Source organism: Anopheles stephensi, chromosome 3 (assembly GCF_013141755.1).
Source record: "Anopheles stephensi strain Indian chromosome 3, UCI_ANSTEP_V1.0, whole genome shotgun sequence".
Classification (NCBI taxonomy): Eukaryota; Metazoa; Arthropoda; class Insecta; order Diptera; family Culicidae; genus Anopheles; species Anopheles stephensi.
The window spans coordinates 14,550,748-14,564,470 of NC_050203.1; the positions used below are offsets into that span (position 1 = coordinate 14,550,748).

At 44.9% G+C, this 13,723-nt stretch overlaps 3 protein-coding genes across 3 annotated transcripts; all 3 read right to left on the minus strand.

The window, feature by feature from the left end:
• Window positions 1-6,578: 6,578 nt before the first annotated feature.
• On the minus strand, window positions 6,579-7,292 carry LOC118514596 (serine protease 56-like). The gene has a single exon (XM_036061593.1). The coding sequence runs from the start codon at window positions 7,290-7,292 to the stop codon at window positions 6,579-6,581; it is 714 nt and encodes a 237-aa protein (XP_035917486.1).
• A 3,211-nt stretch (window positions 7,293-10,503) lies between these two features.
• On the minus strand, window positions 10,504-12,252 carry LOC118514399 (chymotrypsin-1-like). Its single transcript, XM_036061279.1, has one exon. It carries the CDS (start codon window positions 12,219-12,221, stop codon window positions 11,472-11,474), a length of 750 nt encoding a protein of 249 aa, XP_035917172.1. The 5' UTR covers window positions 12,222-12,252; the 3' UTR covers window positions 10,504-11,471.
• On the minus strand, window positions 10,529-11,290 carry LOC118514597 (chymotrypsin-1-like). Its single transcript, XM_036061594.1, has one exon. It carries the CDS (start codon window positions 11,288-11,290, stop codon window positions 10,529-10,531), a length of 762 nt encoding a protein of 253 aa, XP_035917487.1.
• Window positions 12,253-13,723: the final 1,471 nt, after the last annotated feature.

Below are 13,723 nucleotides of genomic sequence, written 5' to 3' on the forward strand. Positions count from 1 at the left end.
CCTGTTTGCTGTTACACTTACGTGAAATGGCAATTTAAACGGTCAAGAAATCGGTTACTGAGTGCTTGAATACACAAGGTTTGTAATGTGATAATTGAGGGATGCTTTGAAGGATTTAAAGGAGAAAAAGAGAAATTTAACTAAACATGTTATAAGCTACTGATGGTGGGAGTTTGACTTTAAAATATTTAAAACGATAAGGGAAACTCGTCGTTAACGCACCTCTTCCCTTAATTGAATAGAAATATGAATAGCAAACGCCAGAAGGTATGCAAAGTAATTCCACAGGCCAATTAATAATCATCCATTCTTCATCTACGGCCACAGAAAGCCAGGAATGACAGGCAGATAACTTTCGAAGTTGTAGGGCTAAAACAATACTTTAGAAAAATAATATTATAATAGTTGGCATATCGGTTAAAGTTAAAGGTTGATTAAAACTCTCCTTACGCCTGTAGAACGATATCTTCTTTGTGCAGTGAATGAGAGACGCCTAGCACTGTTTGTCCATTATGGCCATGTCATGAGACGATGACGCTAGACCGTTAGTAAAAGTCTGTAAACAATTAAACGCATCTCGTCACCAGCTATGCACTCCGAGAGAAAACCGCCTGAGAGGGTATGCAATAAATTGCATACATGACGCCGTAAAGTATGCAATCAAAATGCCCGGTGCAACGTTAATCGCTCTACGAGTAGCTAGAAGACGGTTACGATGTTTTATAATCCAAATAAATCGATAACTTCCGAAGTTCATATGTGATAAATCTACAGTTACAATTTCCTGGAAACAATCAAACGCACTGTACCGTCAGGGAACGGACCTGTCAGCTTTCGACATGTATAGCAATAATGTGTTGAAACCCCCTGAACCAAATACAGATTGCAACCAACATCAATGCATTCAAAATGATCAATTCCGGGAACAGGAACAATTGGCTTCGTTCGTCATCAAAATCATCAAACAGCAGCATGGAGCGATCCCCTTTAGTGATGCTGCCGACCCATTACTGAAGATTTTTGAAAAGGGGAAAATTCTCCGAAAAATAAACACATTCCAGCGGAGACTCCTTATCGGTTTGACCGTTTGACCATTGAAGAAGGGTTCGGGCAGGGCATGGATGGTACCGTACCGTTTAACGTTCCACCACCAAACACCAAAACGTGTGCCAAAACACACAAAAACAAGCATCGATTCGAATAGGCATAACGGTAAGGGATGGAAAACGGGCAGTAAAATGTCGGGGTTTTTGGAGGGGCTTTTCCGCACCACAATGTACAAGTGGGCAGGTCAGGATCGGGCGCCCAGATTGTCCCATTGGCAGGCCCGGTTTTACATGCTTCTCGCCGGCATAGGGCATATGTAGCAACCGCAGTGTGTCCGTATTTTGGGCAGCAAAATAATTAAGTAATGCATTATTTATTTTCCCTTTACAGCTCCCTGGCGTACACTTACCGTAAACTGGCGGGCAATCGATTTGCGCTACGTGATCGCATTCTGCGAACGACCAGCTATTCTGGTCCATCTCTTCCTTTCCGGTGCCACCTCGGCTCGATTGACTGGTACATTTAAGTGGTTGCGCCACAATGCAACAGCGGATCGAACACGCCAAGCTGCAGAGTTTTGCGGGGGAAAACTTTCGTCCAGACCGTATTGTTTCGTATTCCAGGAACGGGAATCATCGTTTCAGGTCTTTAATGACTTTCGGTGAGGTATCAGAATTTTCACCAGTTTATTTGTTTGTTTGATTGTGTGGGCATGGGAATTCGGTAGAATTTAGATGTGATGTTCGTGCATGAATTAAGCCTGAGAATCAACTGGTTTTGGGTGAGATGGTGTAATGAAAGTTTAATTTTATTTTTAAAATAGCATTTTAGTAGAAAGTTGTTTACTGTTACCTAGAAATGCAATTGAATTTTTAAATCCATCCTTACTTCCTTTAACAGTCTCTCCCTTTAAAGCGAAGTTCATCTCACACATTCAACTGCTGCTTGTGCTCCCCAGCTAACCCGGTTTAAGGTTCAACGGTGCACCTCACACAAAAAAGCATCATCCACCTCACTGACCGACTGTGCATCGACGGGAAGCATTGTGGTGTATTTGAAAAACATAACTATTGAATTTGCCTTCCGGCTGACATGCTTTTGATTTTGGGTCCGAATGGAATGCTTATGAAAGACGAGAACCGAGGAAAAAGCGTCTGACATTTGACGTGTCACGTCATAGGGAGATTTTTGCTTCTCTTCTTCTTCTAACCCGACTCCTTGTGCGCTGCCGGACTCGTCGGTTGTTTTCATTGATGTGGATTGAAGTTGGACCGAAAAGCGAAAGAAGAGAGTTTAAAACAGATTCTTGGAAAGTTGAGTCCGGCCACAACCAAATCAGAACATGGAGAACGATGATGATGATGTTGCTCGTGATTTTCCGACTCGTTTGAAGATTTTTGGTTCCAGTTCGGGTAGATTTGGACGAAGCAGAAGGTTTAAAGTCAGTTTTTGCCTTACGGCCGACAACCGCATACCGTAAAGGTGACGATATTGTCATCGGTTTCCAGTGCAAAAAAAAACTGCAGAATCGGAACAATGCAAATGAAGTGCAGTGCTGTACGTGGACTCGGGAAAGCCGCCGCTATTCACACCGAAAAACCTGGCATTGAATGGTTAGCTGCTGGTTTTTGATTGTAAGGAACTTTTTATTCATCTTTTTTCTGGCAGAGATTTGTCTCGGTGGCCGTTCGCCTGGTCCGGTTTTTGGACAAACCAACCCGGTACGTCGTCTAAGCTGCACGTAGGCTATTCGGTAAATTCGGTCTAGGGTTCCGATAAGGATAATGGAGTTTATTGCCGGGAGCCAATGGCAAAAGACCGGCACCCGTCTGTCACCAGGCATTTGGCTGGGCATTCGGCAATAATGGAAACCTGAACCAGGGAGAGGGGCCTGGCTGTTGCTGGAGCGTATGCTTTGCCTGGCGATTCCGGTTCTTGCATTTGTGATGGGCACAACAGCGTTGAGGAGAAGGTTTTTGGCAGACAGCAAACAGGTTTGAGAAATTCAGATGAAATCATACTCGGTGTTTTGGGATACAAATGGAATATTGGACGTTAGAAGGCAGGGCTTCTAATATTAGATTTTCCTCGAATTGGTGCAGTTTGGCAGAGGCGCTGGAATGGATATGAAGGCCTTTTGATTTCTTTAAATTTCACAGAATGTCTCCATGTTTCCAATTCGGGGTTGGGAACACGAATCTTAGTTAATTACCAAGGAAAGGTATAGATGATACGATTTTTAAAAAGCAAAATTGAAGGGAAAACTATGTGGTAAAAGAGATTCGTTTAGCTAAATGTAAAATCACGTAAAGGTATGCAATTTTGCTGATATTAGTTATTTCTTATAGGCAATACGGTTGGGCCGTCCCTCATGAAAAAAACGTCATTTATTTCGAGTAATTTTGTGATAAAATCGCATCAAGCGCTGCTGGAATGAAGACATTCACAGAACGCAGCCTAAATGTATGCAATTCGCACAACACAGATACAGTTTTCTGCACACTAATTACAAACAACAGACGGTTTCATTTCTTTAAAAAGGTAAATAAAAGCCCAACCGTATTCGAATTAAGTTTTCCACACTAATAAAGCTATTTCAACCGAAGCAACTGAGCTTCACACCAAGAAGAGACACTCCAACTACAAGGAGTACCAAATATTGCATATTAAATGGATCATATGCTACTGGTCCGGGGAGAAAAACACCTCCGTATAGCTACCTACACCGGGAGTCCCAACAGCCTTTCTACCGATGCTCTGACGACGCTGGTCGTTCGCCTAGACTAGAAGATAAAGTTTTCAGTACCCTGTCCTGCCTCCCGGAATCCGACCAACATCGATGAGCAATGCGACACAATAAAGCAAAACCCCCGACACCACACCACACGCTCACGGCAGAGAGGAGTTGAGCTAACCGAAAGCCAACCGTACAGTACAGCTATTACGGTCGTCTTTGCCGTTGGACGTTAATCCTCTCCGATCCCGATCACCGATTGGCCATTTCCAATGGCGCTCCCGGATCGAGATCAACCGGTCGGGTAGGGGGATCACTGGGTCGGCATATGTTGTACGACAGCAGGGCCGGAAACTTCACATCAGTTGCTTTATCAATTTTATTGACATTTATTTTAGTATCTACATGTAGGCGCACGGAAAAAAGGTAGAGTGTGGCAGCGAGTGGTGGACACATAATGGTGTTTCTATGTGTGTGTGTGCTTTTTTGATCGGAATGTTTTAGAGGGATGTGCTCGGTGTGCTGTTGTACACTTACACATGCCTGAAGTGAAGCGTATAAAAAAAATATGTCCATTTATCGAAGCCAAGTTTCACCGTGCCTGTGGTGAAGAACAAGATCTCCAAAATGGATGTCATTTTCCAGTCGTATAGCAGTGTAGATAAACCGGCCACAGAACAATCCATGGTCGTTACTGGTCGGTCGGCCGGTATGGTGTGTGGTCGCTTAGCCTTCAAGATTTAAGGCAACAAATGCGAATGTTTCCGGGGCAGCACCGGGTTTTACGACTGGTGCTAATAAATAACCATGTTAACAAGATTTTAATAGCTGATTCACCAGCTTTCATGACCATTCCATGAGAGGTCCATGGATTCGGTGTTCTTATGATGTGGAGCTGTTTTTATTTTGTGCTGTTGCGGTTAGTCTCCCGAGCTGCCCGAACGTTTCCTATTCACATTTTGATGTCAACAGTGTCCTGTTGCGGCTAATACCGCTCGCTCTGTTCTTTATTTGTGGCCTCCACCGCTCCCGTCGGCTCGAGCCCCATTTTCGGAACGGAACAAAACCCCCATCGAGGGTTATTAATGTTATCGTTTTGTTATCAATTTTATGCCTCCATTATCTCCATTGAGGCCGGGATAAAATACAGCGGCAATAAAAGTCCGGCCAATCCAAAACTCCGAACACAATAACCGGAAAAAATGGTGTCAAATTATTTGGTCGTGCTGTGTGTGTGGATTTACTGTTGGGGATTATTACTCCACCCCACGTATACGCTCCAGAAATGCTTGTTGGTTTGAAACAACCATCCCTGGTGTTCCGTGCTCGTTTAATGTAGTTCACGCGCAGTTTAAACACAAACACACTGGTCGGGAAAGAGGGAACATTTGTGGTGTTGATGGTATTAAAAATTCAGCACTGTCCACTTACGTCTCATTACTTGTTTGTGAAGGGTTGGTGGTAGTACCTTGTTGACAGTAGGAAATGTCATGGTTAATAAAAAACTCTCTCTCATACACACACACATGCTAGTCACCTCCATTCACTGGGTTGATTCATTTTCGTTCTATAGCTTATGCGGTCAACGGTCTCGTTCAGTGCAACGTCTCCCGTGACATCTACTGAATAAGGTCAGCTGAAGTTGTTATCAGCAACAGCAGCAACAGTTTGATGGGAAAGTTTTCAGCTTTCAGGTGTACAAGGATTGACAGCGACTAACGTCAGTAAAGAGGATTGATGACAGTGTAGCTCGTTGTACCGCATCCGTAGGTTTGATTTGAGCACTCTCTTTTTCTCAGCTTAACAACGATAGAATGTCTTCGACAGGCGGATGCTTCCAATGTCCGGAGGATGAGCCACCCGGACATCCGCTTAACCGTTTCAATCCTATAGAATTTTGAGTATGAGTGACTCTTTGAGTAAAAATTTCTTGTTAACCTTTGACCTGTTTTGTCGGCAAAGTTTAGACAGTGAGTCCGCCTACCACCGTTCGCGCGTAGGTAATAGGAGATGGAAGCTTGCGTTCTGTCACAACCCGGGAAGGAAAGTTTCTCTCTTTTGCTGACCGGTAAGTTGAGAAATGCTTAGAACTTCTGTTTTAATGGGCCACTCGAACCGGAAAAGAGAGAGAGAGAGAGAGAGAGTGAGAAGCAGCTAATGATAAGCATGTGAAAACTTTTCCCTTTATTATTACTGAGTCCACTGGAGACAGGACACTGTGTAGAAGTTTGGAGGCTGTGAATTTTTGCACACCAAAGCAGCAAGCTTGTCATGTGATACCTTCCAGCACGTACGTAGCAAGCCGATCGGTTACAAAATTTTCCCCCAAAAAACATCTTGAGGATGGTGGAAGTACTTCCAAACTCCGAAACTCCAATGCCTGGATGTCTTTGATACTATGTTCTAAATGAAACAGTAGATTGTACCTGGTGCTACAGTCAGTGACCAGTGAATATAATAATTTGAGCTCGCTTCCCGTGTGTAGGTAGTGATAGAAGAAAAACGATCGATAATTTAATTCCTCGCTAAGGTATGTGAAAGTTCTGTTCACTTGTGAGCACGCGTGATGCGTTGACATGAAGGGCGTTTAAATGAGCCTCAATCAACTGATTGATTAGAGATGTTTTATCAAAGATGGGCGTGGTCAAGTGCGATTTATGGGAATGCTTGCAAAAGGTCAGAATTCCTCAAAGATCGCGAGCTTGAGTAGGAGTTTACATTTGCAACAGTCTTTTCTGTTATCAAGAGGTAGGGTAAGACAACATTTAGTTCAGCTATCGGTATATTTGTACCAACTTCACTTATTGCTAACCATAGTACTTTGGATCCATTGTCTGTGAATGGCGATGCGCGTAGCTACCAACCCATCCGCGTACAGTCCGTACAGGAAGTTCATCGACATGATCGGTGCACCCACATCACCCGGTCCCACCGCATAGGCACTTTCGATCGTCACACAGTACGCCAACCCATCGCGCACGATCTGCTTGTTCGCTTCGTCCGTCAGCGTGCCGATGCAAGCCTCGTCCGAAGCGAGCCGGTTTGGCACTTCAAGCATATTCTGTCTACCGCCGAACGTTGCCATCGTTGTGGCTGCCGAAGGTACATCGTTAACGCCAAGGTTGACTGACTGCAGAAGTTTGGACTCTTCGAAAATGGTTGCCACTCGGGCCATGGCTATGTTGTTGCCCGGGCTAGGCGCTATGTACTGGGGGTGCTTGATGATAAGCTGAATAACGTTCTCGCTCGAACCGGACATGTAATCGGCCGATCCGGCATACACACGGTAAGCGTCGGCTGGTGTGGGGTTTGCAAAGGCGGTTGCCGTTGAGAGGATCCACCAGCCGGACACAATGACCCCGTTGCCGACAAAGTTGCCGTTGTAGGTGATCGCAACGATGAACGGATACTTCTCGATCAGTCCAGTGGCGCCTAACTGTCGTTTGGACCGTTCGGTTGATACAAGTCCCAGAAAAACGGCACAAATTGCTAACACACAGACTAGTTTCATCGCTGATCTTAGGCAATGCGTGGTATAAGTTTTGAAAAAAATATTAAATGCTAGTTTTTTGTAGCCACACATGCCTTTTATAGTTTCTCGAAGAATTGTTTGTGTTTTAATTGTTGAAGGGAAGGGTGAGTAATTTAATTGTGCGATAAAGGTTTGTTTCGTAAAACATTTGATAAAGTTGGTTGGGAAACGCTCTCTACGGCTATTGGAATTGTTGAGGGTTAATAATGAATTTTTCACATGATTTTGGGCCGGTTTGTTAAAAATCATGTGGAAAATATTCAATATCACTACCAGAGGGGATATTTTTAGCTAGTCCTGTGATCATTGCAACTCGATCGATACTTATAATCAATTAGAGCTTCTCTTCCGCCAGCGTGTGAGTGTGGTGAGGGATTCGAATTGATAGTTTCTTGCATTGACACCAGAGCACTGCTAGAGTGCTCTCCAAGAGGTACCAGTTGACTTGATCAGGATCACGAGCAAACAAATTCCAATCCAGTTTAATCCACCAGCAAGACTGAAAGTAATTTTAGCTCCCAATATTTGAGTGCTTTCTCCAATAAATCCGACGCCATAATTCTTTATAGCAAATATTTCGAACTGTAGGTAACAAATGCTAGCGAGTGATCGTACAAAACGAAATTGGATTCGATAGCAGGCGGGGATAGCAGGATCAAACAAATCCACCGTTCTATATTTTCTAATAAATGGTCCTGTAAACAAAGCACTGCTCATAAATCGTGATTCAAAAGGGGGGCTTTATGATATCGACAGATGAAAAAAGGCGAAAAGAGTTACAAACCGAGCATAACAAATGGCTTGCGGTAGCATACGTCATCTCACTCAGCTATTTGTCAGCTTTATTAATGGACAGATTGCACAAAGGCAAGCGCACTTGCGGCTGTCGATTTCGATGCAGTATGTAGCAGATGCATTCCACAGCAGCCAAACGAATGTGTCTCTATTCATCAGTGCTACCGATGCAGGGTACATGTGTGATGAATGAATCGAGTAGGGACAAAACTAGTGGCGTGCTTTTTACATGTTCACTTCGCTGTTTGTATGTGAAACGGGAACATTTTGTTTTGTTCGATCTCGGGCACAATTAAACTGGTGCTTCCATTGATCCTGTTCTCCCTTGCTCTGGGCGACTCTCACCCTCACTCTGAATGGATTTTTATTCATCTGTAATTTATGCGCTTATTGAAGAATTGTGTTGCGTTTGATAGCGTTCGGACAATGGATACATCATTGCGATCGTTTAACGAAACTATAGCATATGTTTTAGAGCAATTGTTGACGTAGAAAAGTAATTTATGGTTCGAAGCAAAAAGGAACAAATAATGAGTGTAATGTGTTTTTTTCGAATGAAATAAAAAAGAGCGGATGGCTTTGAAGCATATTTCTATGTTATTTATTCATCGATGCCTTCTTCAGTGCTCGCTTACGATTACATAGCAATTCTTGATCGATTTTTGCCAACCATTCAGCCCAGGCACAACTTCCTGGTGGGCACAAAGAAAAGGGGGAACGAATAGAACGCTCGACCAACCCTTACCGGTGGCTATCCCGAACAGTCTGTTGACATTTAATAAGCAATAAATATTCTCCATCATGTTATCTTTTCATCGACCGCTAAATAGCTGCACTGGCGAGCCAGCTAGCAAAGGTTACTGGGCCACCCTTACAACCTTCAGCCGCAGGACCATGCTTCACAGTCGCCAGGTAACAACGAAAAAAGCCTAGCCCTTACACTACGTGTAAGTGCTCTAATTTCCACCACATCCGGAACGGGAATGAGGTAGAAAAATTCGAGCAGCCACACTCAACACCGGCACACCGGAAGTGCTTCGGAACGTAAATGCTTTCACCGTACACCCGGCACACGTTGACGTACTGTACAAAACACCGAGAGAGTGAGCGTGTGAGCGTGTTTTTCAGTAGTATGATAGGCCTGTAAACCGTTTGATATAATTATTCAAGCTCACTGATGGCGGTGGATACTGGGAGCAAGAGTCCCCGGGCGCGTTTGAAGAGTGCATACGGATTGTTCTACAGTGGCTCATTAATAATGGGATGGGGGGAAAGCCGGGAGGCTTCCTTAATACAAGTCATGCATTTTAATTCCCTCGCAAAGCTTTCTGATGTTGAGATGTAGCTGTTGTATGGTTCGGTGATGAAGCAAAATTGTTAGCAAGTGAATATGGGACAGGCAGTGGGTTGACGCTAGAGAATTCTTGTGCGGTGATGTAAGATAGATCTTTACGGACGTATGGGTTGTACTCTTCACTTACGACGGTTTGTTTATTTCTACAAAAAAAGAGTTATAAAAAAAGAGTTAGTAGTTCAAACCAAAGTTGTATACACGGAAACTTGAATGCAGTATTAGTTAAATGGCGCTTGATGATTCCAATAAGTTATCCGTTAATATCGAGCTGGAAATCTCTATAGTCAGCATCAACAAGATCTATTTAATATTACATACAGACAATTCACAGGGATTTCTGACACTAACGCGGGATATAAGTTTCCATATTATTTCAGTTATGTTAAGGTTATTACTTAAAAAAGATAGAATTAGAAGGTTCAAGAGTTGCTGGATTTTTTAAAAATTTGAATCTAGAATGCTATCTTATTGCTGAACGTACCCAAAACTGGATTGAATCAATCTTATTTTGTTAATAGAACATGGAAAAATTTTCCATGATGATCAAAAATCTTTAAAAAAAACGCATCAGAAACTCATTAATGTTAAAAATTGCTTCATCATAAAGGAAAAGAGAGAGATCTAGAGGTTGAGGTCTATTTCTAAAACATCTCGCTTCTAGTACTTCGGTTTCCCAGGAGATGGCGTTTATTGTTAGTGTCTTAGTATCCATTATACGATTAAAAGTACATTTCATGTACATTCTTCTTCTTCTTCTTTGGCCTAACGACCACTTAGGTCATGTCTACCATTTCTGGCTAACTAGACTTAATGATACCACATAGTTGGATTGTCAGTCCTGCCGTATGAAGACTGGCGCCATTGAAGACTCACCACCGGATGGCCTTTATTGAATGTGTACTTTATTCGTCTCAATTCTTGTCCCTACCATAATAGCGGGCAATGGCTGTTGAATCGTATGCATCCTGGCCAGAATACTAAGATTAAATAAAACAGCTGAGAGCCAACAATTAAACTAGATGTCTTTCCTACGATTGGAAATACTATGAAAAATTTGAATACTATTTTATTTCAAAAAATCACTACCGCTAAACATGACCGCCTGTATCCAGCCCAGATAGCTTGCAACCCGGATCGCAACCGAACCCTCATTCAGTCCGCCCTCATGCTCCGCTAACGCAAACACCGCGTACAGCTCACCGTGCGCAACCAGCGGTGCACCGGCATCGTTGTACCACTGGCCCTGCTCCGTACCGGGTGGTGGTATCAGACAGAAACCGTGCTGTCGCCAAATAATTTCCTTCGCCGCACTCTCCTTCAGCAGCCCAACACAATCGACATTGTCCGAGATCAGGGTATAGGTTGCGGCACGCAGATGCGTCGTACTGTGCTCGTTCTTCCCGTACGATAACATCGTCACCTCAACAGTGTCCGGAGAGTTGGTAGCAATGTTGATCGGTTTGACGGTGTCACCGTACTTGACGGTATCACGCACCAGTACCATCGCGATGTTATTGTCCCATCCGACAAACTCCGGATGTCGGATGATTTTGCTCACCTCATGCCAATTGGCCGGGCTGTGAAAATCGTCCGTACCTACCGCGATGCTGTACTCGCTGTCCGGATAGTGGTAGACGGCACTGGCGGAGGTTAGAATCCAGTTCGGGGTAATTATCGCACCATTTCCTACGAGCTGTCGTGTGTAAGCGATTGCGGCAACGAACGGGTATTGACGGACGGAGACATCTTTACCGCCGACTTGACGTAGCTGTGCTCGGGCGAAGAATGTGATGAAGCTGGCACAGGTCACTATCAGCAACAGTTTCATGTTTGAAAGTAGCTCGGAAGAAAATAAGAATTACAGTTTTCCTTTGTTGTTTGAAGGGGCCAATATCGTTTTAGTGCCATGGTTCAACAAATTGTTTACTAAACAGACTCATTAGTTCAACGTTTGCTCATTGGATGCAGCTAATTCATTCGGCGTAGAGTTTTGTTTTGTTTTTCCTTTGCTAGAACGTATGAGCCTGCATCGTACGCTGAATCCAATCCGCAAAGCTGATAACACGTGTCGCCACAGACCCTTCATTGATGCCTCCCTCATCCTCGGCGAACGCAAACACACCGTACAGCAGATTGTTGGCCACGACCGGTGCACCCGCATCATTAAACCACTGTCCCTGCTGAGCACCGCGGAACGGACGCACACAGTAACCACGGTGCTGTGTAATCATTTCTTTCGCCAACCAATCCGTCAGAAACGCAACGCACTCATCGTCCGCGGACAGTGTGTATGCGGCCTCGCGCAGATGCTGCGTTTCCTGCTCATTTATCCCGTAAGAAAGCATCGTGGCGTCGATGTAGTCCGTGTCGGTGGTGGCCAAACCGATCGGCTGTACCGTATCGCTGTATTTGATGGGGCCTTTCAAGTGTATCAGTGCGATATTGTAGTCCCAACCGACAAACTCGGGATGTCGGTAGATTTGGAGCACCTCGTACCAGCTGCCGCTGCCCATGAAGCTATCCGCACCTACCTGCACATCGAACAGTGCGTCTTGCGGTGCATACACAGCACTGGCCGAGGTTAGAATCCATCTCGGCGCAATGATTGCACCATTTCCGACGAGCTGACGGGCGAACGCTACCGCTGCCATAAACGGGTACTGCCGGATCGAAGTATCACGTCCACCGATTTGACGGCGCTGGGCAAGCACCGTGCAGGCGATGCAGGTTAGTGAAAACAGCACCGAAATTGACTTCATCTTACACTGATCGTCGAGGAGGCTACGAGAAAAAAGATCCGTCGCGGTGTTTTATACTACCAAACCGGCTAAGTTAAACATTGGCACTGAGGCACCATGGAAGGGTGAGTGTAATTTTCCGCTTAATTGGTTTAAAAACAACAAGCTATAATTACTCAATCATTTTGTTACGAAAGCATAGCAGCGTGTGGGAGCATGAAATTAAAAATTCTTGATCAAGTTTGGATCAGTATTCGACGCGTGGTGCTTACATGAGCAACCACTAAGACCTATGCAAGGCTGATTTTGAAGGGGCAGCAGTAAACTCATGTTTTCTGTATTTACGCCCAAAGTTATGCAATGATCATGGACATGAGGATCATTCACAGGGGCTTCTATAATTTGCTACTCAAAACATATTTTCAAGCATTCTGACCGTTCGTTGCGACGCCTGAATTTAGGAAATGCTCCTGGATAAGCTCCTTGTATATAAATTCAAGGTTGAACAAGCCTTTCTTTACCTGACCGACTAACAATCGCAGCTAAATTTATAAGAAAGTGTACCAGCAGGATGCCCAATGTTAATTGCTGTACGCACACCACACCACCGACAGCGCTCGAAGGCAGAAGAAAACAGTTTTATCTGCCACAAATAAATAGCACCGGAACCGGAAGCAGAATCGCCACCACCGGTAGGGTCGGTAGGGTCGGTTTGAAAGCACGGATTAATTTGTCGTTATCTGCCCGAAACACTTGATCCGACAAGCTGGCCGGATCTAGGCGGGCGGTCCGACGAAGGCGGCCGAGATAATCGAAATATCATCGAACAAAACCAATTCGTCAGCCGGTCAGGGCCGACCGACCGATTCGCTCGAACGTGGGACACGCTTCGCCATTCTTATCGTGCTTGCTTGCAGTCAATTTCGGCGCGAAGGTCATTGCAGCAAGGGGGATCTGGGAAGGGGAAAACCGATCCGCACCGGGTCTTTCCGGTGCGTGCTGGCGGTACTTTACGGTGGCGCTTCCTGTCAGTGGCAGTGCCTTCGGGACTGTTTGGCGACAGATCAACAGCGCGTCCTGACGGTTGTGCCGTAATTCGGCGCATCCTGCTGCTGCTGCTGCTGCTGCTCCCAAAATCAACCAGTCAGTCAGCGCGTTTGTTCATCAGCCCTTCAGGAAGCAGCCGGCAAACCGGGAGCAAAACCGGGAAAAGTGAAACAGATAGCTCCGGAGTGTTGGCGAATTACCTTCGCTTTACCGTCGGCCACAGCCTCGCCTCGTTTTCCCGCTCACTCGCAGTGAAATTGAGAAAATGCGATACTTTTGCCCGAGGAAACCAGGACGCGAAAAGCGATTCCCAGTACGTTCCCACCCTCACCCTCGGCCTTTGGCGTTTGGAAACGGAAATCCAATTTAATTTTGACATTCTTTCAAATATTGATGAAGCAGCGAAATGTGTTTCATTTTTGAGCCGGCAAACAAGCGGGAGCGCGCGCGTGGAAGCCCGACAGTCCGGATGGGAT